We start from the raw sequence: 23,499 nt of genomic DNA on the forward strand, positions 1-23,499 counted from the left end.
TTTTTAATCTTGTCTCAATTATTTACATTAATTGTTCTGATTAATTCGTTATTTGGAAAAAAAATATATATTTTTACTTTTTTACAAATTTGGTAATTGATATCATCATTTTGGTTATAGGTGCAAAACTTGTTTGATACAATTATTTTGATAATTAAAACTCATTTTCAGTTTTTTCTGTGTACATACGAAAAAAACACATACATATTTCTTAATTGCTCATTACATATAAATTTCCACTAATTTAATGAAATAAATTATCACGTTTTTTAAAAGATCACTTATATTGAAAATATGTTTTAATAAAATAAAATTGCAAAAAAGGGTAAAATTAAAAATAAATCAATAAAAGTTAACCTTAAATGGAATAGATTCTATTAGTACTATTGTTTGCATGTAACCAATTCCTTGTTTATTGAAAACATATTCTATATCTATAGTCTAGCATATAGTCTGTCTATAGTCTAGTCAATAGTCTAGTCAATAGTCTAGTCTATAGTCTAGTCTATAGTCTAGTATATAGTCTAGTCTATAGTCTAGTCTATAGTCTAGTCTATAGTCTAGTCTATAGTCTAGTCTATAGTCTAGTCTATAGTCTAGCCTATAGTCTAGTCTATAGTCTAGTCTATAGTCTAGTCTATAGTCTAGTCTATAGTCTAGTCTATAGTCTAGTCTATAGTCTAGCCTATAGTCTAGTCTACAATCTGTTTCATTTTATTTCAACAGCGAAATGTTAAAAAAAAACTCTTTAAACAATTTATTTCTTTAAAATTTTTTAAAACTGTTTACCTTAAAGTCTTTTTTATCACATACTTGACCTTTAAACTTACTGCCACTTAACCTAAGAGTAGTTTGCAAACTATATTCCTTTACTTTCACTACCTCAATTTTAATTAATAATAAAAATACTATAAACCTCCAGTTTTTATTGGTCTCTAAAGGAAACCTTTACTTCCCATAAGAAGTAAACTAAGGAAAAATGGGGAAATAGAAATCAAAGTCAACGCGTACTTATATAGTATGTATAAGTGGCAAGTGTTTTAGTATAATATCTAAAAACAATTGTATTAACAAATAAAAAGTAACAAAAAAACGCATGCAAATTTTACTCCTGGTAGTGATTTGTTTCCATCTGTATGTTTTATTTCATGTTAATCGAAGTAAAATTCTTAGAAAAAGAGAAAATCATTATGTTAATAACATTTTTATAGTATTTATATACAGGAAGTTGTAAATCATTTGAACAATTAATTCTTGTTGAGACTTGTACAAATTATTAAAAATTTCCGTGTTAAATTGAAAATAAACATTTTGTTTAAATTTACACATAAATAAGTTATTTAACAAACGTACAAAAATATTTTTTACATTGAACTGTTAAATGCTTATTTAGATAGAATTCTTGCAAAAAAAAAGTTGAAATAATGTATTTTCATTTAACAATTTACACTCTGTTGTTTGTAACGTGTCTGCCGCGAAAAGTTCAGATCAGGGTTGTATTTTGTTTTGTGTAGAATAAAAATATAATAAAATAAAATAAATTTCACCAACAATGAAAGAAAAATATTAAAAATTTTAACAAAAAATCGAAAATTTTGTTGTTTTTAAACAGTAATAATTTTAAAAAGCATTAAAAGAAAGATGGAAATGACGCGTGGTGAGTAACTTGCAGTGTTGTGTACATCCACACTTCCTGTTCATTTCCTTTTCAAAGGAATGTTAAACTAACAGTTGTCAAAGTAACAAGTACTACTTTAACAAAAGTTAATAAATAAATCAAATGTTAAGCTAACAAACCCTTAAGTATAATTTTGTTATGATATAAAAAATTATTATTATAAATATATAAATATTTTATCAAATTTTGTTACAAAATTTTAAACAAATTAATGAACATAAAGAAATTATAAGAATTTATTTATTATATAATTTCCTTGAAAGTTAAAACGCTATTATTTGTTGCATGTTGTCGTTTCTAATTTTAATTTGTTCCCTGCTGTCAATTTCACTACCAAAAAAACAAGAAATATTAATTACGAAACACCCTGTTATGTTCTGACATTTTAGTAGTGTCACATTTTTTCTTATAGAGCGTCGTGAGTTTTACGTAGTAGTGTGGCAAATATATTATAAATTATACTAGTACTGCAAAGTAAAATAAACTATTTACCGATAAAAATATTTAATGGCATAATAATTTCATAAAAAACATATGTATATATTTTTTTAATTTTATTAAAGGTAAACATTTCGCCAGAGCTCTATCAATGTTTTGTGAAGCAGCTTCTATTTACATTTTAACATTCACATTAAAGTAATAACACTTGTTAATTATACATAAACTTGTCTATTTTTTGTTTACAAATTTAAATTGTTATTTTTGTTTATAAAGTATTAAATATTTAAGCATTTGAAATGCTAAGCCCAGAGGAATATATTCTCGATTTTAAGGCAGAGGAGAGAAAACCCCAAGCGACTGTTTTCGATATAGAAGATATTGAAAGTGATGGCACTTTATCAGCCAGTGAGATTGATAGCAATGAATGCAATACTCCCACACCACCTCTACTTTGCAAACTTAAGAAAGTTCGTGTAATGATGAAAAAATTACCCTCCCATGTTTTAGAAACATATAAATTAAATAAAAATAGTAGCAGCAAAGCAAAAACTAGCAGGTTGGTTCATATTTTTGTTTATCATTACAACTATTTTAATATTCTTGTTTACATTTCAGTTCTTCCGCCGTTAAGCCTTCAAGAATATCGAAACGTAAGGGAGCCAAAAACGTGCCAGGTTTATATTTATCTTTACATGTTAATAAACCTTTAAATAAAGTTCTTAATGTGAAGAAAAGACGAAAGAGCACTTTTTTAAATTCTTCGGGAAGACCTTTAAAAAAAGTTAAGAAAAAAGTGCTGACAAACGATAAAAAATCTCCAGGACTTTTGCAAAATAAAAAAACAAGCACAAAAAGATCTCTTCGAAATAATAATCTAAAAAATGATAAAAGTAATATAATTGAAAAATCCGCATCACAAAAAAACTGTTCCACTATCAGCAGCTCTTCAGCAAGAACATCTGGCTTAAGGAAAACAAACAAAGACTGTCAATTCATTAAACCCAAAGCACCTTTAATGCCAAATGTTTCCGCCAATAGACCTATTAGTAATTTACACGCAAAGATAGCAGCCACTAGGCCCATAAACAAAGAGGAAAAAATTAAAAGATTTGTGGCCACATTACCTAATTGTCCAGATGTTGTCATAACCAAATATGATTTACCAACAAATATGTCAACTAGATCATCACGGTTTACACCAGGGGCCCCCTTAACGCATCCTCCAAACTCTTTAATATATAATCCTGCAGTCGTGCCATCATTACAAACTTTATATCAAGCTTATCCCAATTCCAGATTATTAACTACACCACAACATAATATATCTAACCAAGATCCTGTCTCATATGCTCCTTCAATACTACCAAACTTATCACAAACTCAAAATACACCGACAAATAATGCTTTTCCCACACTTATTATGTCTGCTCCTCGTCGTCTACCAATGATAGAACCAAAACAACCACCAATAATACCAACTTCCTCTTTAACACAAACTTCCTTTATAACGCCAAAAGCAAATGATTCTATTGCAGTGAATTCCCCAAAAGTTTTGGTAATAAACCAGCCAGCATTAGAATATGATCCCTTAGATCACCAAAATAAAACCAAAACTTTACGAAAAAGGCAACGAAAAGATAAGGGAAATTATTATGAAAATGATAGGGAAGCCTGTCTGCAATCCGAATCTGAAAACCTGAAAATGTCCGATACTGAACAGCGTAGCAGCAATGTACCAAAAGTTATAAAGCGTATAATATATCACACTAAATCGGTACAAACCAAGTAAGTAATATATAATATATACAAATTTTAAATACTATTCGTTTATTTTTGTATTATTTAAGGTTCACTTGCAATGGCACCATTTGCGGCTTAGTTGACTCGGATGAATTTAATTTAAATTGTTTTTATTGTTATGAGATCTTTCCTTTACACAAATGGAAGGAGTTTAAGGAACATATTAAATTTGTACATCATGTAGAAGAGCAGGCAAATGCAAATGAAACCGATGAAGATGAAGAAGAAACTGAAAATGCAAGTCTCACCACAAAGGCCGATACTCAAACTATTGTAAATCTAAAGGCAAGAACTTTAAGCAACAGGAAAATGTTAATAACAAAACCAGTAGAATCCCCATCTAAAGAATGTGTTTATAAAAAATTACCACTTGAACCTAGACTTGTGGCTCAACGTGAGCGAGAACTTAATAGAACAACCACGGCGGAGCCAGCTAAACATTCAATAGCCCATGTAAATAAAAGTCCAGCTAAGAAATCCTCGCAACAACTAAACCAATCACAACAATCAAATTGTTCATCTAGAGGAAATACCTCAATGGATCTTTGCCATGATATCATTAGTTTAGATAGCGATAATGGCGAAGATGATCTACAATTGGTTAATGAAGATATTAGAGAGCATGTAATGAAAAATAAGCATAAAGTGGAAAAATCTTTAAGCAATAATTTGGTAAGTTAAGAAGACATTGGAAAATATATAAATATTGAATAAAAATAAATTCCATCACATTTTACTTTCAATTTGTCCAACTTCTCAATATCAATATCTTTGTTTCATTTAGAATAATGATATGTCCCTAATCGATAAAGTAGCAAAACTAATACCGCCACATATAACTATTAAAAAGGTCCAAAAACCTTGCACAAGTGAAACGTCAAATGTAAATAATTTCTAATTATTTTTCTACTTACAATTAAGTTAATAAAATCTAAAATTTTCAGATCAACAAGTCAAACATACCGGAAAAATCTATTTCTTTAATAAAGCCCTCTGTAAATAAATCAACTACTAAACTCACTAAGGTAAATTGTTTTAATATATAATTTTCTATAAGAGTTATGAATTACTATTGTTATCTTGTATTTTAGACCACTGATACTTCCTTAGATGAACCCTTTATAAAAGTGCCTTCTAATTTCAATATACAAAGAGTTATTAAATATATACCAAAACCAACAATTGAAAAATCAACCGGTGTGGAGAGTTCTAAACCCAGATACTTTGTGGTGAAGAAAATTGTAAAACCCGCCAACAAGGTGAGACAACAAATAAGTTTTATTTATCTTACCATTAACATATTTCAATTATTTTTTCAAGATACCCAATTTAAATGTGTCGAAAGGCATGATTGTAACCAAAAGGTTGAAAACCGATGATAATAACTTGCCCTCGAATGATGAAAATGAAGATGCGATGCCCAAACCCACCAATGGTAGTGGTGTAAGTTAAGATTTTTAACACAAATTAGTAAAATACACATAATTTTACTTATTTTTTTATTATTTTAGATTATATTTGGTTTGACTAATCCCATGGTGGTTATAGAATTTCTTTTGAAACTAAAATCCTTCCCAGAATTATGGCGGCCGCAAATTAAAACTAATTCAGCAAATTACGATGAAAGTATTAAAAAATTATGTTTACATCTCAACAATCGTTTCGAGTTAAACATAAAAGATACGGAAATGCGTATCAGTATACAGCGCGTTAAGGATTGGTATTGTCGCATGCTGAACAAGATCTACGAACACAATAAAAATTGCAATAATATGGAACCATTTAAACACAAATTTCCTTTGTATTTTAAAATTTTAAATCAATTCTTAATCTCTGATGCTCGTTATGCAAGTAATCGTATGCTAAGTTCTCACAACACCGATACAAATATTAATAAATGGATGGTAAATAAAGCGGCAGTAGAAGCTCCCAAAACAAGTGCATTTCATTTAGATAAAGATAATTCGCTATCACTTTTACAGCCGACTAACAACACAACAGCAGTTAACAAGGATCCAACTGAAGCAACAACAACAACAGCAGCCATATCTAATACCCAAACCAATAATGATCCACCACCACCCGTCACAGAAACTACAGCAAATTCAGAAAATAATACCGACAGTCTTATAGAATTTGATGCCGATATTTTATACGAGGACGAAAGTAGCGATGAAGAGGTGCTGGAACCTTTCGATGAAACAAAACCGACAAATAAAAATAAAAAAATCAAACTCAAAGAGCCTGGCAAAAGACGTACCAAGACTTATTTGGGCAGGTATGAATGTGATGTATGTAAAAAAGTTTACAAACGTAAATGTGACTTAAGACGTCATAGAATTCATCACTTTCCACCACAGTTTGAATGTTCTGTTTGCTTGCAAAAGTTCTTCTTCAAACATTGGGCCGAAAAATGTAATCATCTTAAAAAGCGTAAATACAATACAACGAACAAATCGGATAAAACTGAGGGAAGTGTAGAAACAGTGATACCAAAAAAATGGCCCAAAAAAATATTTAGATTTAAATTGATTTGTGAGATATGTGGTGCTTCGTATAGACAGATTGGTTCTTTGAATTGCCACAAAAGAGACAAACATTTAAATCAAAGACTCAAGTGTGTGGTATGTAGTTTTACTGCCCTCACCAATTATCGCATAGTGCAGCATCAGAAAAAACGTCATATTGTGGAGCCGGGTACAGTGGAAGAAGTAGCTAAGAAAAGCCGAGCACGCACGGAAACTAAAACGCCTTTTTCTGTGGAAGCTAGACAAGAATTTGACTGGCGTCGTGAGATGCGCAAGAAACTGCAGCCGGGTGAGAAATTTTTCGCCTGCTGCAAGTGCCGTATCATCTTTAATTCACGCAAAGAAAAGGTTTTACACAACAAACTTGAGCATCCCATTAAAGAGACTTCTGTGGTTTGTCTTTTATGTTTGCCCAATAAATTCCTCTTATCCAACTCAAATTCTGCTCGGCGTCATTACACCGATATACATAAAGTACCCTGGGATGAAATCGATGATTTGGTCAAACGCACTAAACCGGTTTTCAATATTTTGAGCAAAGATGAAATTGAGCTTTTAAATGCCAGTCGAAATTGGAAAGAACTTTTGGAGGAGTTAATAAAGGATAGAGAACTGGAGCCGGTGGAAAAGATAAAAACTCAAATAGATGAAGAAGCCATACAGGCGGTACAAAATTTACCAATTATAAACTCAGAACCCGAAATAGATGTGAATAAAATCGATGTGGAATGTGAAACAAAAGAAGAAGAAAATGTATATGTTGCTGGTCTGGAAGAGAATACCAAGAACGAAAATATTTGTGTAGATAATATGGAGGCAGCAAAGGAAGAGAATGTTTATGTAGATAACATAGAGGTAGCGAAGGAAGAAAACATAGAGAAAGAGGAAAATGTTTATGTAGATGGTATCATAGATCATGATTATAATAACGAGGAAATGGTATATACTGAGCAAGAACAATATACCGCCCACAACAACAATGAACATGATTACAGCGAGGAACAAGGCGAAGCCATTGAAAATTATAATAACTACGAAGAGGAATTAAATGAACGGAATAATGATCAGTTATATGAACATTCGCCTAACGTAACAGTTGAGGGTATAAGTGAACCTATTGCTTATAACATAGAATGCACCGAAGATGTGATAGATGATCATCAAAATACTGAACATAATGACCAAGAATATCTTCAAACTATTGTCGATGATTTGGTTGAAGGAGAACTAGTAGATGGTCAGTTGGTTGAGGAGTGTATTGTGGTGGAAGAGTGTATTGATGATGTTATCGACAATGAGATGGAATATTTTTAATAAACTCTTAACAAATAGCTTAGACTTAATACTATACTTACATGCAAAATGAAATGTATATTTTTTAATTTAAATGTAAGAATGTGAATTTATAAAATAAATATTCATAAATTGTTGGTTTTAAACAGTCTACTCTGGTTTTAAAAACTGAATATTTTAAAAATACTATTTTTGTCTAATTAAAAGAGTTTACGCATTTAAAGTGTTTTTAAATTTTAAAAATATTAAATTTTGCAAAAAAGAAATCGAATTTCATTCATAGTTTCCATACCTGATTTTAACTCCATTACCTTGCAGACTTATGAAACCACTGTAAATTGTTTTTTATTTATCTTTGGTCAAGAAATTTTGTGAAAACAATAAAATATAAACAAGTAATTTAGCGCCATAAACTTTATATGGCCAAAGTATATTAAAGAAACAGCTGACCATACACTTGACATGTATTTTGACAACTTTTAACATTGTTTATGTCAGGCCAAGGTAGATTAATAAGGTAGCCTCGTCGGCACTGCTGATTGTCAGCTGTTTCAATCCCAACTGTCAAAACTCTTATTTGTTTACATTAATTTGAGCGCCTTTTGTAAAATATATTTTGTGATTTACCAATTGGAGAACTTGAAAATATTTTAAAATGAGAATTTGCTATTTGTGTAAAACTAAATATCCCAAGGGAAGCGGAATTTTGTTCTGTGTACCCAGGGATGAACATACTCGTGGAAAGTGGGGCGAAATTTGTGGAAAAATTTTCACAGCAAACGCCCGGATTTGCGATAAACATTTCTTGTCATCCAGCATTATAAATGTTGGTGGCAGAAATAGTTTATTGCCAAATGCGAAACCAGTGTACATTAATGTACATTGTTCTGAACCATTTATGGGACAATGGTAAGTATAGATCAAAAGGGAGCAATATAGAACACCAGACGGTTAAACAATTGGTAGCAGCCGGCATACTGGTGTTATGTATGAGACCTTTATACATTATATACATACATATGGAAAGAAATATTTATTGGTATATTCAATATTTTTAGTGTTTCAACTTCTATGGAGATTGAAGATGTCAATCCTTCACATGGAGATATTTCTATTGAAGGGTAAGTTCGGAACTAATCAGTTTGTTAAATAATTATTATCACCTAAATTAATTGGAAATATTTCCATTAAAATAGCTAAAATTACTTAAATTCTTATTGGACAGTAAAGGGCTAAATAGACTACTCAATCGGTTAGGCAAATATATCAATATTTTAAGTTTGTGTACCAGAGTTTGTACCAGTGTTAGAAAAACTACCAAGTTTTTTATTATTGCTTTAACTACTGTTCCAAACAATTGTCTGAAGCTGTAGCAGTAGCATTTGTTTTGTAGTCATAAGTTTTTAAAACTATTGCTACTTATAAAAAGTAAATCTCGAAATATGTATAGCATTAGAAATAGTTATAAAACATAAACTACAAATGGAGTGGTAGCTTAAAAATAGAAATAATTTTATTGCTACATTTGATAAGTAGCAATTGAACCACGAAATTAAACATTGGTCCTGAAAAAATGCGAATTTATAAAAAGGGACTTTTTTTTCAAACACACTGAATGTTAATTTGAGCATTATGATGGTATAGGAAAGTTAACAGTTGGGAACTAGTACTGGTGATTTTAGTACTAGTAAAATACTAGCTTGGTACTAGTTCCATTTCCTGCAGGGCTGCGAGAGCAAAACACCATAAAAACTTTGAAAAACAATTGATGAAACACATGAAATCATTTACTGCAAGACTGCGATAAAAATGGCTTTGAATGTTTAATGGCAATTTACTATTTTCTTAAATAACTTTTTATTTAATTCTTCTGTTTGTTTCGTTTATTTGTTGTTTTTGAATTTGTAGCAAACAGCTGTTTTTGACAATTTAGATTATTTCACAATAACAAAACGCCTGTTGTTTCTGTAATGTTGTATTTGTTGTAGCGACAAGGATAACTTATTAAGTGTACACTGTGTCAGGCATGGAAAATTTAAATTTTTTAAATTCAATAAAGATGAAACTACGCGTGGTGTGTAACTTGCAGTTTATAAAGCGCGAAGAGTTTGAAAAGCGTATAACGCGTAGGGTTCTATAGCGGAAACGAAAAGTCGACTTTTTGCATTTAGTCAAAAGTCGACTTTTTTTGCATATTTTTCGACTTTTTATTTAGTTAAAAGTCGAATTTTAGACTTTTAGTATTTTATAAATAGTCGACTTTTGGATTTTTACTTCTTACCCTTTTTTAAATTTTCGACTAGTTTTAACTTTTTTCTACTATTTTCGAGATTTCAAATTTTTGACTATTTTCGACTTTGTTTCGACTATATTTTACTTTTTTCGAATTTTTCCGACTATTTTAGAGTTTTTGACTTTTTCCGCTTTTTTAAAATTATAGACTATTTTTGACTTTTTTCTACTATTTTCGAGTTTTCGACTTTTCTACTTTTTTGACTTTTCGACTTTTATTTACAAAGTCGACTATATCATAAACTAAAGACGAGTTATCGACTTTTTTGAAACAAAATAGTCGACTTCGACTTTTTTCAACAAAAAGTCGATTCTTCGAAAGTTGATTTATAGAACCCTAATAACGCGTTACCGTCTCAACGCGTCTTATGTACTTCCACCTTACAGAAAAGACGTAGAATTCTACCACAAAGTGATAGATGTGATTCTACTGTCATTTAAATGACCGGTCATATGACTATCACTGTTCTTGTAGGGAAATAACGCGCTATTTTTCGATATTAGAAAGTATTGAGTTTTCCATGTCTGGTTTTTGTTGTCATTTTTTTGTTTTGCTATTTTCTAAAATTAAAAATACTAGTAATAAAAGTTGAAAACAAACTTTTAAGTTTAAAGTGCTAACAAAAATAAAATAATCTAGCAGTAAACAATGAGAAGCTGCTGCATTTGTAAAAAAAAAGACAATCCATCAAGTGGAAGTTTTTTCTCAATTCCAAAAGATGAACGGAGAAAAAAGTGGAGCGACGCTTGCCAGAAAAATTTTGGAAAAAGTGCAAAAGTTTGCATGGACCATTTTGATTCATCCTCGTTTATTAAAATAGGTTCAAAAGTCGAATTAGTGTATAATGCTATTCCTTCGCTTCATCTTTTTAAAGACAAGACACCAAGGTATGTGTAAATTTTCTTTCATTATGTCTGTTCCGGTATTAGTCAGTTATGCAGGTTTTAGTCTGAAGTTATCATAAAACCAAATAAAAAATACATTAAAATTTTTGTACGGAAACGACTTATTGTAAAAACTTGACACCCAGAGGAGTACGGGAGCAGATATATTGGTTATTAACTATTTGTGATATCTTTAAAGTGAACTTGTATTAGTCACTCTATCTCGACTTCACTGTACCATCATGATCGTTTGGTAATTATAATCCCAGTTTCGTTTCATCAATTAAAAAATTAATAATACGATTTTTTTTGTAAAAAAATATTAAATTTGTGTTATATGTATACATTGGAGTCCGGATAGAGTGAACATTCAAGAATGTGAACTATTAGATAACTTAAACACATAATTTGTTACTCTAAGGAATCCCTCTTTAAAGTAACAAATGTAAAATTTTAGGTGTTTGTTTTTATCTCGAATCAACTGTATTATAGTCATTATAGTAACTTTATTCATTTAAGTATTATTTTCTAGTTTTTCCATAGAGACGGAAGAGATTGTGGCAAGTAACAACGATATTTTTTTCGAAAGGTAAGTTTGTTTTAGCTAAGTTAAGTTTATCATAGTTAAGCTAAATTGATATGTATTAGATTTCCTACATAAATTATGACATATAATAAGAAGACTGAATCTGGAGAGTGAACTAGAGTACTAAGTACTTTAGTTACATCCGACTGGATTATCTTCGATGTTGTAAATTAGCTTTACATAGCTTTTAAAAGTCAAACAAGATCTTTTGTATTGAAAATAGTTAAAACTATAATATAACAAAAAATTTCAATAATTTGTACCACTTTTTTTTAGGCTTTAATACTTTTTCTTTAGGCTTTAGTACTGTACCCTTGTAAAATATTTATAAAAATTTAAATAAAACTGAATATTAACTGCACCTGATTATAAAGAAATATAAAAAAAAAACAAATATTTGGCGCGTAAATTGAGACGATGTGACTGCACTTTCTTAATTTTTGTAAACAAAAACCATATGGTTTTGACATTTGGTCTAGTAATATTTTGAAAGGTTATTAACAGGTGAAGTCATTTCATTTTGCGGCGAATTCATGAATTTTTTTATATAAGTAGTTTGACAGTGTCAAGTTTTAGAGAGATTTTTTTATATAGAGTTTGACAGCTTCGGGCTAAATTTCCGTAGACAAAAAAAATCTGCTGTTGAAATGACTTCATCTTATTAGTTTCGCCATGAATGCTATAATAATTGGTTGACCATAATTTACATACATAGGTTTCCAGAAGCCAAAACTTCTATGTAGTTATCAAATAATTTAAAATATAAAAAAACAACCAAATAGCGAATAAAATGAAAATTTGCAGCCTTTGTGGAAAAAGATATAAGAAAGGCAATGGAAGTTTCTTCTGCATACCAAAAGATGAAAGAAAAGCTATGTGGGACGAAGCTTGCCATAGGATTTTATCGCCAAATGGAATGATTTGCATGGACCACTTTCATTCATCTTCATTTATTAAATCGTCGCGGTGTACAACATTGACGTATTACGCAGTTCCCTTAGTTAAGCCCTTTGATAGAAACGAAATAGTTTCTTCAGATAATAAAACTGAACTAACAAACAGTGACAGACAAATGTCTTCCCCAATGCATTCGTTATGTCCATCGGAAGAAAACCTAGAACAGTCCTGCGACGAAGAACAAGAAGTAGAAATATTGGACAATGAATTGCATGAAGTGTAAGTTATTAGTTTATAGCAAAAATATGGCTTTATAAATACTTTTAATGAAAACAAAAATTATGCAAAGTGTGTGTAAATAATTATAAAAACACATGTAAATGTAAACAATTTTGACAGTTCAATTAGGCAGATTGAATTTTGAAGAAAATTTTTGTACAAAAAAAAGTCAAATATGGCAACAGTCCCTGTGAGGTAATCTTATAGAAATTAATTTTTGATTAGTATCTATAAATTTTGCAATATAAACAAAATTTTAACAACTTCTAGAACTTCTTTAACAAATTATAATAGAACAACAAACCAATCAGCAAATTAACAATAAAATGAGAGTTTGTTGCATTTGCAAGAAAAAAGCTACAAATGGGAATCGAAATTTTTTCTCCGTTCCAAAAGATGAACGCCGAAAGATTTGGATGAAAGTTTGCCGTATGAATTTTATGGCAACTGCAGTGATTTGCATGGACCACTTTCCACCAAATGCTATTATTAAAAATGAAAAGAAAATGATATTAATGCCAAATGCTTTGCCTACCTTATGCATCTCAGACGAAAAGCTAAGGAGCATAAAATTGACAAATTTCTCAGACGAAGAGGAGCATAAAGTAGATATTGTAAACAATGTCAGTAATGAGTTCTTAGACAAAGAGCAAAATGCAAATATTGAAAACAATTCCATGGATGAAATGTAAGTTAATTTAGTAAAAGGAATTAAGTTTTTATAAGGTTCATAGATTTATTTAGTTATTCATGAACATTTACGAATAAGATCTTTAGTTTGTGAATAGAAATGTGTTTTAAAACAAAAATATCAAAAAGCATTTGACATTAGACAGTCAGCTGTTCTAACCTTGTATATGTACGCTTTGATTGCCACCTCATTTTGAATTCATCTTAAAATTACCAGTTGCTTTTGTTGCATTGTATCGCTACCTAATATAATAGTAATTTCTTTAATTGTTTTTTATTGCAAATTTTGTTAGAATTTAATAACCAAAAACGCCACAAAACATGCACTGCTGTGTCAAATGCAAAAAAAAATTAAATTAAAAAACGGTACTTTAGAGTTCACGATAATGAGGAAAGTGACGTAGAATATGTCAAAAATAATTGTGTAAAATTATTTACAATTAGGATTTGTGTTATCAACTTTTAGTGAATTTTTAACAGAAATATGAAGAAGGTTACCTCATAAGCAAAAGGTTACCTCATAACCAATACAAGCTAATTTTGACAGTAAATTACTTGTAGTTTTTGTTGCAGTTCTGTCGTCAGCATTTATAAATTCGCCTTAAAATATTGTGTTTGTGGCGTGGTAACACCACCTTTTATAATTTCGCTTTGTAGTAAAAATTTTATTGAATATTTTCTTATTGTTTTGGAATTGAAAAAAATATATAATCTTCACCAAAAAAATAAAAATAAGTTTAAGACTTTAATAAATTTGGTAATAAAATGCGCTGTGTTCTTTGCAAAAAGAAAGTGGAGCGTGGAAAAGGAACATTTTTTTCGGTTCCTAAAGACGAACAGAGACGTAGAGATTGGATTAGGCTCTGTGGTAGAAATTTGACCAGCAGCAACCGCATATGCATAGATCACTTTCGAAAACAAGATATTATAAATGCGGGCAGTAAACTTTTGTTATTGCCCAATGCATTGCCAATAGTTGAGTGTTTTGAAGCACCAGCAGCTAAGATTAAAGTAAAAAATCGAAAGTAAGTAAATCATATTTTGATCTGAGTTGGCCAACACTATCGGTTAGATATATAAAGTATGATTTCATATAAAACATATTTTTAAATAAAAATTTTTAATAAAATTTAATTTTAGTGAAATCAATACCGGAGTTGCCCCAAACTACTACCCGCCAGATCCTCTAAGTAATGATGTTGTGGAAGATGTATTGGGAGAAAATTTATTAAATATAAATAACAATGATCTGCCTGACCTTTTTGAGGGAAATCCTCTTGTACAAATACCAATCGTTAAGCCAGAAAATAGATCAATATCCACACAAACAAATACGCGTATCTGCGGCACAGTAGAAGTATCCGAGTGCGCGGAAGAATATCGCCTTAATTGTTTCTATTGTCCTGTAACATATCCATTGGCGTACTATAAAAAGTTCATAAGTCATATGAAAAAGAAACATACTGACTTTGAAGCAGCATTTGATATTCCCAAATATGTTTCAGACGACCACGATTATACTCCTATCATTGAGCCGCCTTTATCTCCACCAATTGATGCTATTGTACAAACTCAACCGCAAGAACCTCTGGTTATTGAGGCTAACGCTTTATTACCTTGTCTAGTACGATTATTAAAATCAGCCTATAATCCCTTTGGAACCGCTTTAAGTCAAAATTCCAATTCCACCATAGCAGTACAGCAGAAGAACACTATGGTTAATTGCAACAACAATGAACAATTCGATAATTTTGTAAAACCTGCAATACCAGCACTTGGAAAGGAGAATAAACTACAACATCCATATATGTCCAACCAGAATATACAAAATTTCAATTTGCCAGAGCAATCGAAAAATGAAAAAGACAAGCCGCTTAAAAAAAGAACTATTAAAAAATCCAGAACAAAAAGTATTTCGGGAAAAAGCAAGGAAAAGGTAAGACTTTTATTAAGAATAAAGGCCTTCGTATTTAATTTGTATGTTTTTCACTTTTAGGTTCTCTCCTCGGGAGTAATTTATTTAACAAATATAAAACGGGTAAAAATTTATAATTTATTACATTTTGTAAAACGAAAGAATTTTAAAATTTTCATTATTTTACTTACAGCAAACTGCTTTAAGTCGTTGTCTTAAGCGATCTAGTACAATTGATACATTAGAGCCGCCAGAGCCACCAGAAGATGACACTTCTCCTATAGAAGATGCAAATGTTCAGCCATATACAACCGAGGTACATGCAAATGTGCAGTAGTTTAATAAAAAATGAAAACTAATGGAATTTTTCTATTTTTTTACAGCTTTCTTTCGAATACACGCCACGTGACATAATCGATTCCATGTTAGACTGTATGAAAAATTATCCTGTCTTGTGGGAGTTTGATGCTGAACCATTCAATGATGATTACTATGAAGCTGTTGAAGAATTGTGCCGTGTTATCAACAAAAAATGGTCTATGAATATAGATAATTTGAAAATGCGACGCAGTGTTAATCGTGTACTTAGATATTACTGGTCTGTTTATCCATTGGAAAATGTGGAAAATATTGATCAATTTACTTGCTACTATGATCAGTTGGCGGCCTTTTTACCAGCGTCTGTGCATGAAATAGCTTACTCTCGTTGTTCGCACTGTTATCGATGTTACAAGAATGATAGTGATCTAAGGGCTCATTTGTTGGAGGAATTTAGGCACCTTCAATGGCCCCACAAGTGTGTGCAATGCAAGGAATGTTTTAGGGATATTAATGAATTTGAATTTCACAAAAGTCTGCCTCACTATTTAGAAGTATTCAGATGTGAACAGTGCGGTAAGCGTTATACTCAACGCAATAAATTCAACAAACATGTTTCTATACACCAAATAAAACAAAGTTCCGAACCTGGTAAATACGTGTGCAGTGTATGCGGCAAAGAATTTAAACTTAGCAGTGAATTGCGGAATCATTTGGTATATCACGGAGAGAGAAAACACAAGTGCAATTTATGTCCGAAAGCCTTTTTCACGAATGCCACTCTAAGACATCACTTAAGAAGTCATAATAAAGAATATCGCTTAATATGCGAGGTATGTGGCAAGGGCTTTATTCACCACACTAATCTCAGGGAGCATTTGAAAAAACACACTGGAGCTAAGGTCACTTGTAATATTTGCAATTTGAAATTAAGAAAATCAAGTCTAATGCGACATCTACGTACAGTGCATATAGCCTGCGAGGGCACCATTGAAAGTACCTACAGAGCGAGAAATCATCATTATAGGAAATTACTACAATGGCCGAGTAAGCTCTATACTCGCCGCACCAAGTACAAAAAGGAGAAAGAATACTGTTGTAAAATCTGTGACATACATTTCGATGGCCACAAACAAATTGTTGAACACAATAAGGAGTTTCATAACAATGGCCAAAAGTGGCCGTGTAAATTATGTACTTCGGAATTTAATCGTAAACTAAATCTTAGTCGTCATTACCGCAAAAAACATCAGCTGCATGCTTATCAAGTTTTCAAATTAGTCGATAAGGGTGAAGATGTAGATACAGTGTTGGCAATAAAACCCGAAGAGTTGGATAGATTAACCGAAACTTTACATTATTCACTGAATACTGGACTGACTGGAACAAATAGTACAGCAGCAGCAACAGCCGAAGCACAGAAACATATAACAACCGAAACAACAACCATAATAAAAACAGATCCCTCACCAGAAGAGATATATATTGAGGAAGAGAGACTACACAGCGATACAATACAAGATCAAATAATGCAGGTCGTTGATGAGGATAACATGGCCTCACACGATATTAAAGTCGATGACGATCATTATATGAATGATTTTTTCACAAATCTCTTAAAATAAGTTTCTAGTTTTAAATTAATACATTTATTTTTTTGTTTCTTTTTTTTAAGTAAAAAAATTGTTGTTTTGTAAGTTTATTAATTTAATATTCTTGTTAAATTTCTCATCGTTGGGTTTGCTGTGCAACTCCGTTCAAAAATGAACATTCGAATTTGCATGTATGTATGTTGTTAAAAACAATGTAATATATTGAAACCCTTTGGTAATTGAGAAATTGTGGCTTTCTAGTTATAGTTAGCATTGTACATATTTTTGTTAAACTCAATTAAATTTAGAAAGAATAAAAAGTTTTTCAAAATTGTTTTGTTTTTAATTTTTTGGGACCTTATAAGGGGAATCAATTCTATAATATGCGTCACGGTTGTAGAGATTTTTATATTTTTAAATAACTTATGGTTTCTACAGGTTTTTTGTTTGTTTCTAAGCAAATTAAATTGTTTTCGATCATGGACAAATATTCAAATTTCACCAAATTATCTACTTTCCAATTTGTGTGTTGTTTTTTGATTGCATGTCAAAACATTCAAAATTAAATACGAAAAAACGCCAAAACATATTTAAAAATAAAATGAAATCTGGCAGCTCAATTTACATACGTATTTGAAAAAGAAGAAGAAGATGATAATATTTACTGTTGCTATTATATTAAAACAAAAACAATTTATACAAAATTTATTAAAAACAATTAAATAATTTTATACTTTCCCAGTCAAGTTTAAAAATGCGTACCTGTTCTCTGTGTAAAAAGAAGAAACCACTTAAATGTTGCGCCTACTTTGGTATTCCAAAAGATGAACGCAGAAGAAAATTATGGAACGAGGCGTGTCGTCTAGAGTTATCAACAAGTGCCCGCATATGTGAAAATCACTTTTTGTCAACCGACATAGTAATGGGATCGAAAAAACCTTATTTACTGCCTAGTGCTGTGCCTGCTATTCAGACAAAATTAACTGGAACAGCGTTAGTTTAAAGAAATTCTTTAAATATACATTCTGTAGACTAATAATGCTTTCTTTTGCAGTTTAACATATACCACTTGTGCCCTGGGTTGCCCAAACGATAAAGACCTTTATAGATTTCCCACAAGGAGAAATGATGAGGAAAGGTTAGATTTTTTAATCCTCTGGATTGAAATTGAACAGAAAACTGATTTTTTTGCTAATTTGTGTTTGTAATTTTTAGAAGAAAATTATGGCTAGACTTTTTTGGAATGGAAGAACCCAATCTTGAGGATTTGTTTGCTTGTAAAAGACATTTTTCTAATTTACAATCCAATGAGAAAGGTATACTTTTGTCTGCAGTTCCCGACATCCAGTAAGTACTAAAATATTTTGATATGTATCTTTTGTATGTTTTTTATACCCTACACCACTATAGTGGGGAGGGTATTATACGTTTGTGCTGATGTTTGTAACATACAAAACTATTGGTTCAATACCCACCTTAAAGTATACCGATGTATGTTTGTAACATACAAAAATATTGGTCCAATACCCACCTTAAAGTATACCGATCGATTCAGAATCATTTTTTGAGTCGATTAAGACATGTCCGTCAGGCTAGCTAGCTGGCTGTTCATGTAAACCTTGTGCGCAAGGTACAGGCCGCAGTTTTCAATATAATTTGATGAAATTTGGACCAAGCATGTTTTTTGACACAGGAACGAAGCCTATTGAAAATGGTTGAAATCGGTCTATTATTTCACCTAGCCCCCATACAACCGTACCACCCGATTTGAACTTTTTATGCCATAATTACATCAAATATTCTACTATCTCTCTAAAAATTGGTACAAATAAGTTTTACATAAGTATAAATGACACTGCAGATTTTCGTAAGGATCGGCCCTTATTTGACCCTAGCTCCCATACAAACACCCTTCAAAAAATGTCTTAAACGTCTAAAATTGACTTGTAACCATTTGTATCGCAATGAAACTCAACAAAACTAACTGTTATTTAAAAATATATCCTTTTCCCAAATTTACCGAGGATAGGCCCATATTTGACCTATATAAAGCCTCATTTAGAAATTTTGGTTTTTTTTATCAATAAATTCCTTAAATATTTTGGAATAATATTCAACATAAAAGTTTCTTTATAAAAAGTAATATGGTCGGCCATGCCCGACTATACTTTCCTACTTGTTTTTAATTCAATTTTTAATTTATTCTGAAATTAGAAGACATACTACTACTTTAAAATCGCCATTAACAAATAACAACAACAAATCAGGGTATGTAATAATTATTATTTTAAACTTAGAAAGAATCCGTTTCATACAAATTAACAAAATTTTGGATAAATTTTAGAAAAAATTTCACTCTACCTGAAAGTCCAGAAGATAAAACGTTTAAAAATCAACAAGGAGTTTTAACACAAAACATCTATAACATTAATAACAATGAACAAGAATCATTCTACAATCCTATTGTAGAAATTCCCTTTATCAAAACGAAAACTAAAGTGGCAGCCACACAAACACATACACGACTTTGCGCCACTGTACAAGCATCCGAATTTGCTGATGAATATCGTTTTAATTGTTTTTACTGTTATAAAACATTTTCGTTATCATATTGGAAAAAATTCATAAATCATTTAAAAAAGAAACATTTTGAATATGAAAAAGCTTTCGAAATCACCAAATATGTAACACCGGATCATGATTATACAGCCTTACAATCAGCAGCGCCTTCCCTAGTAGATGCTGATAATAATATAATAAAAACTCACAACGAAGATAGTCTGATTATTGAAACTAGTTCATTACTGCCTTATTTAGTGAAAACACTAGAAACGCCTAATAAGTCTTTGAAATGTGATATTTTAACTTCGAATTTTTGTTGCGAATCAGAGGAGGAGAATGTAGAAATTTTAAATGATTTAATGAATGTGCCTTCTTTGGAAAAAAACAAAACAACTAGGAAAAAGAATATTAAACAAAGGAACAGTACAAATTTAGTGGGAAAAAGAAAGCAAAAAGTAAGTTATGGGAATATGTTATTAATGTAAATAGTAGTATGTGTATTTTAGTAAAAACTAATTTTAAAGAAGAACAGAACTAAAACTTAGGGTTCTATAAATCGACTTTCGAATAATCGAGCAATCGACTTTTTGTCGAAAAGTCGAAGTCGACTATTTTGTTCCAACTATCGTATATGAAAAACGTCGAAAAGTCGGAAAGTCGAAAAAAGTCGAAAAGTCGAAAATAGAAAGAAGTCGAAAAAACTCAAAAAATTGCAACAAATAGAAAAAATATAAATAAAAATTTTTTATTAATAATAAATAATAATAATATAATGTTAAATGGCAACATTATAAATTTACGCTTCTGGCTTCGGAAAAAGTCGAAAAAAGTATAAAAAAGTCGAAAAAAGTATAAAAAAGTCGAAAAAAGTCAAAAATAGTCGAAAAGTCGGAAAAAGTCGAAAAAAGTCGAAAAGTTGGAAAAAGTCGAAAAGTCGACTATTTATACAATATTAAAAGTCGAAAAATCGACTTTAATTAAACGAAAAAGTCGAAAAATCTACTTTTAACTAAATGCAAAAAGTCGAATCGAAAAGTGGACTTTTCATAAAATGCAAAAAGTCGAAAAGTCGACCTTTCATTTCAACTATAGAACCCTACTAAAACTGTACTAGGAATGAACCAGAACTTAATTGTAACTAAACTAAACTAGAACTGAACAAAAACCGAACTAGAATTTAACTAGAACTGACCAGAACAATATGTATGGAACTGAAATTTTCAAAAGTCTCATAGATTTCAAAATGAATTAATTTCGAAATAAATAAAAAAATAATAATTTATTCTTTAAATTTTTAGCAATCAACAAAAACAGCTTTAAGTCGCTGTCTTAAAAGATCCAATACAATACAAACTATCGAGCCAGATGGAAATGAATCTCTTACAGAAATTTCTGAAGAAACTTTTACTAACCAAAGGTTTCAACAAGAAAGTACTGAGGTAAATTATATGTGATAATATTTTAAATTTATAAATATTTAAATTTTATTATAAATAAATAACAATCCTTACAGCTTTCTTTCGAATTTACACCCAGTGATATAATCAATTATCTGCTAGAAAATATGAAAAATTATTCCGTTTTATGGGAATTTGATGAACAGCAATTCAATGAAGATTACTATGAGGCCATTGAAGAATTATGTCGTAGAATCAATGAAAAATGGTCTCTGAATATAGATACTCTAAGAATGAGACGCAGTATAAATCGTATACTAAGATTTTACTGCTCCGTCTATCCCTATGATAATGCGGAAAATATTAATCAATTTACTAACTACTATGATAAATTAAATTCCTTTTTGCCATCACCGGTACACAATATTGCTTATGCCCGCTGTTCTCACTGTTATAAATGTTTTAAAAATATCAGCGAGTTGAATAGTCATTTGTTGGAAGAATACAAATATTTACAATGGCCTTACAAGTGTGTACAATGCAAGGAATGTTTTAGGGATATCAATGAATATGAGTTCCATAAACGTCTGCCACACTATGTGGAAGTATTTCGTTGTGAAAACTGCAATAAGAAATTTACCCAACGCAATAAATATAATAAACATATTACCACACACCAAACTAAAGAAAATTCTCTAACGGAAAAACATAAATGCGAAGTCTGCGGCAAAGTATTTAAAATGCATAACTTATTACGGAATCATATGGTCTTTCATGGAGAGAGAAAACATAAATGTAATTTGTGTTTTAAGTCATATTATACAAGCGCCACACTAAGACATCATTTGAGGACTCATAATAAAGACTATAGACTAATGTGTGACATTTGTGGCAAGGGATTCTTACACCACAACAACCTCAAAGTACACATGACTAAACATACCGGTGACAAAGTCACATGTAATATTTGCAATTTAAAATTAAGAAAATCTAGTCTCTTGCGTCATCTCCGTACAGTTCATGTGGCCTGTGAGGGGACCATTGAAACTACCTACAGAGCGAAGAATCATCATTATAGAAGTTTATTGCAGTGGCCCAATAAACGTTATAACAAACGTAACAAATATAATAAAGAGAAAAGCTACTTCTGTAAAATCTGTAATATACGTTTCGAACGCTATAAATTTCTGCTGGAACACAATAAAGAAACGCACGGCGATGCCCCCAAATGGGCATGTAAAATATGCAATTCCGAATTTCGTCAAAAAATATCGATAAAACGTCATTATCGTGAAAAACATCAATTGCATGTGTATCAGGCATTTAAATTAGTCGATCAAGATGAAGATTTGGACACAGTGTTAGCCATTAAAGTGGAAGAATTGGAAAATTTAATGGAGACTTTATCTTATTCCTTAAATACTCCTGGTAATATAAAAAAATCAACTCAAACAATAGAAGATTCCAAGGATTTGATTGCCAAAGAAATGTATATTGAGGAGAAAGAATCTATGCACAATGATTTAAACCAAGAGCAAATATTGTTAGTAACGGGTGATACAAATACAGAGACACATGAAATTAAAATCGTTGATGTTGATGATCATTATATGAATGAGTTTCTTAAAAATTTCTTAAAATAACCAAAAAGGTCATCAAGGTCATAGGAAATAACTAAGGGTTTAAGTGTAAACATTAAATTAATGAAAATAAAAGTTATGTTTGTTAAATGATTTGCATTTTTCTTTTACATTATATAAATTATTGAAAAATGGTTAATAATGAAATTACACAAAATAAATTGTTATTAGGGTTCTACAGTTGAAACGAAAAGTCGACTTTTCGACTTTTTTCATTTAGTTAAAAGTCGACTTTTTGCATTTTATGAAAAGTCGATTTTTCAACATTTCGACTTTTTTCATTTAAATAAAAGTTGACTTTTATACTATAAGTATTTTATAGTCGACTTTTCTCCGACTTTTTGACTATTTTCGACTTCTTTCTACTTTTCCGACTATTTTTTTTACTTTTTTCGAGTTTCTTTCTTCGACTTTTTCCGACTTTTCGACTTTTTTCTACTTTTTACGACTTTTCGACTTTTTTCGACTTATCGGCTTCTTTCCTCTTATCGACTTTCAGACTTTTCGGCTTTTTTTCGACTTTTATTCACAAAGTCGACTTTCCGACTTTTTTCACAGACGATAGTCGAGTTATCGACTTTTTTGGAACAAAATAGTCGACTTCGACTTTTCGACTTTTTTTGGACAAAAAGTCGATTGTTCGATTATTCGAAAGTCGATTTATAGAACCCTAATTGTTATTAGTAGAAATTTTCAATTTAAAAAC

General features: G+C 30.6%; 3 protein-coding genes across 11 annotated transcripts; all 3 read left to right on the top strand.

Annotated features, from left to right (window-relative positions):
* The first annotated feature begins 2,081 nt into the window (after nt 1–2,081).
* On the top strand, nt 2,082–7,886 carry LOC111679011. Of its 4 annotated transcripts, none has more exons than XM_046955784.1 (10): nt 2,082–2,241; nt 2,393–2,675; nt 2,735–3,904; nt 3,967–4,591; nt 4,704–4,802; nt 4,864–4,944; nt 5,011–5,178; nt 5,240–5,362; nt 5,431–5,823; nt 5,902–7,886. In XM_046955784.1, the coding sequence occupies exons 2-10, from the start codon at nt 2,416–2,418 to the stop codon at nt 7,759–7,761; spliced, it is 4,779 nt and encodes a 1,592-aa protein (XP_046811740.1). In that variant the 5' UTR covers nt 2,082–2,241; nt 2,393–2,415; the 3' UTR covers nt 7,762–7,886. The 4 variants fall into 4 exon arrangements, with proteins under 4 accessions (XP_046811740.1, XP_046811737.1, XP_046811738.1 ...); XM_046955783.1 differs by adding an exon at nt 2,242–2,314 and having other exon boundaries at nt 2,101–2,152; nt 5,431–7,886; XM_046955781.1 differs by having other exon boundaries at nt 5,431–7,886.
* Nucleotides 7,887–8,363: 477 nt separating this feature from the next.
* Nucleotides 8,364–17,525, top strand: LOC111679022 (zinc finger protein 354C-like). Of its 6 annotated transcripts, XM_046955786.1 has the most exons (7): nt 8,364–8,649; nt 8,799–8,861; nt 11,450–11,506; nt 14,510–15,305; nt 15,366–15,407; nt 15,478–15,600; nt 15,668–17,525. In XM_046955786.1, exons 1-7 carry the CDS (start codon nt 8,396–8,398, stop codon nt 17,225–17,227), a joined length of 2,895 nt encoding a protein of 964 aa, XP_046811742.1. In that variant the 5' UTR covers nt 8,364–8,395; the 3' UTR covers nt 17,228–17,525. The 6 variants fall into 6 exon arrangements, with proteins under 6 accessions (XP_046811742.1, XP_046811746.1, XP_046811744.1 ...); XM_046955790.1 differs by lacking the exon at nt 8,364–8,649 and having other exon boundaries at nt 8,805–8,861; nt 11,437–11,506; XM_046955788.1 differs by lacking the exons at nt 8,364–8,649; nt 8,799–8,861 and adding an exon at nt 10,565–10,920.
* A 305-nt stretch (nt 17,526–17,830) lies between these two features.
* LOC111679023 (protein suppressor of hairy wing-like) lies at nt 17,831–22,883 on the top strand. Its single transcript, XM_046955848.1, has 7 exons — nt 17,831–18,187; nt 18,249–18,332; nt 18,410–18,541; nt 19,409–19,462; nt 19,539–20,211; nt 21,055–21,195; nt 21,270–22,883. The coding sequence occupies exons 1-7, from the start codon at nt 17,949–17,951 to the stop codon at nt 22,794–22,796; spliced, it is 2,850 nt and encodes a 949-aa protein (XP_046811804.1). The 5' UTR covers nt 17,831–17,948; the 3' UTR covers nt 22,797–22,883.
* Nucleotides 22,884–23,499: the final 616 nt, after the last annotated feature.

Source organism: Lucilia cuprina, chromosome 6 (assembly GCF_022045245.1).
Source record: "Lucilia cuprina isolate Lc7/37 chromosome 6, ASM2204524v1, whole genome shotgun sequence".
Taxonomy (NCBI): domain Eukaryota; kingdom Metazoa; phylum Arthropoda; class Insecta; order Diptera; family Calliphoridae; genus Lucilia; species Lucilia cuprina.

Excerpts from the sequence above, each read along its gene's own strand:
- LOC111679011 (XM_046955781.1), top strand. The coding sequence starts at position 2,416 with ATGCTAAGCCCAGAGGAATATATTCTCGATTTTAAGGCAGAGGAGAGA. Across the intron at positions 2,676-2,734 it reads AGCAAAGCAAAAACTAGCAG|TTCTTCCGCCGTTAAGCCTT; the intron begins GTTGGTTCATAT and ends TTTACATTTCAG. Across the intron at positions 4,592-4,703 it reads AATCTTTAAGCAATAATTTG|AATAATGATATGTCCCTAAT; the intron begins GTAAGTTAAGAA and ends TGTTTCATTTAG.
- LOC111679022 (XM_046955785.1), top strand. The coding sequence starts at position 12,294 with ATGAAAATTTGCAGCCTTTGTGGAAAAAGATATAAGAAAGGCAATGGA. Across the intron at positions 12,680-14,509 it reads GACAATGAATTGCATGAAGT|TGAAATCAATACCGGAGTTG; the intron begins GTAAGTTATTAG and ends ATTTAATTTTAG. Across the intron at positions 15,306-15,365 it reads CGGGAAAAAGCAAGGAAAAG|GTTCTCTCCTCGGGAGTAAT; the intron begins GTAAGACTTTTA and ends TTTCACTTTTAG.
- LOC111679023 (XM_046955848.1), top strand. The coding sequence starts at position 17,949 with ATGCGTACCTGTTCTCTGTGTAAAAAGAAGAAACCACTTAAATGTTGC. Across the intron at positions 18,188-18,248 it reads ACAAAATTAACTGGAACAGC|TTTAACATATACCACTTGTG; the intron begins GTTAGTTTAAAG and ends TTTCTTTTGCAG. Across the intron at positions 18,333-18,409 it reads AGGAGAAATGATGAGGAAAG|AAGAAAATTATGGCTAGACT; the intron begins GTTAGATTTTTT and ends TGTAATTTTTAG.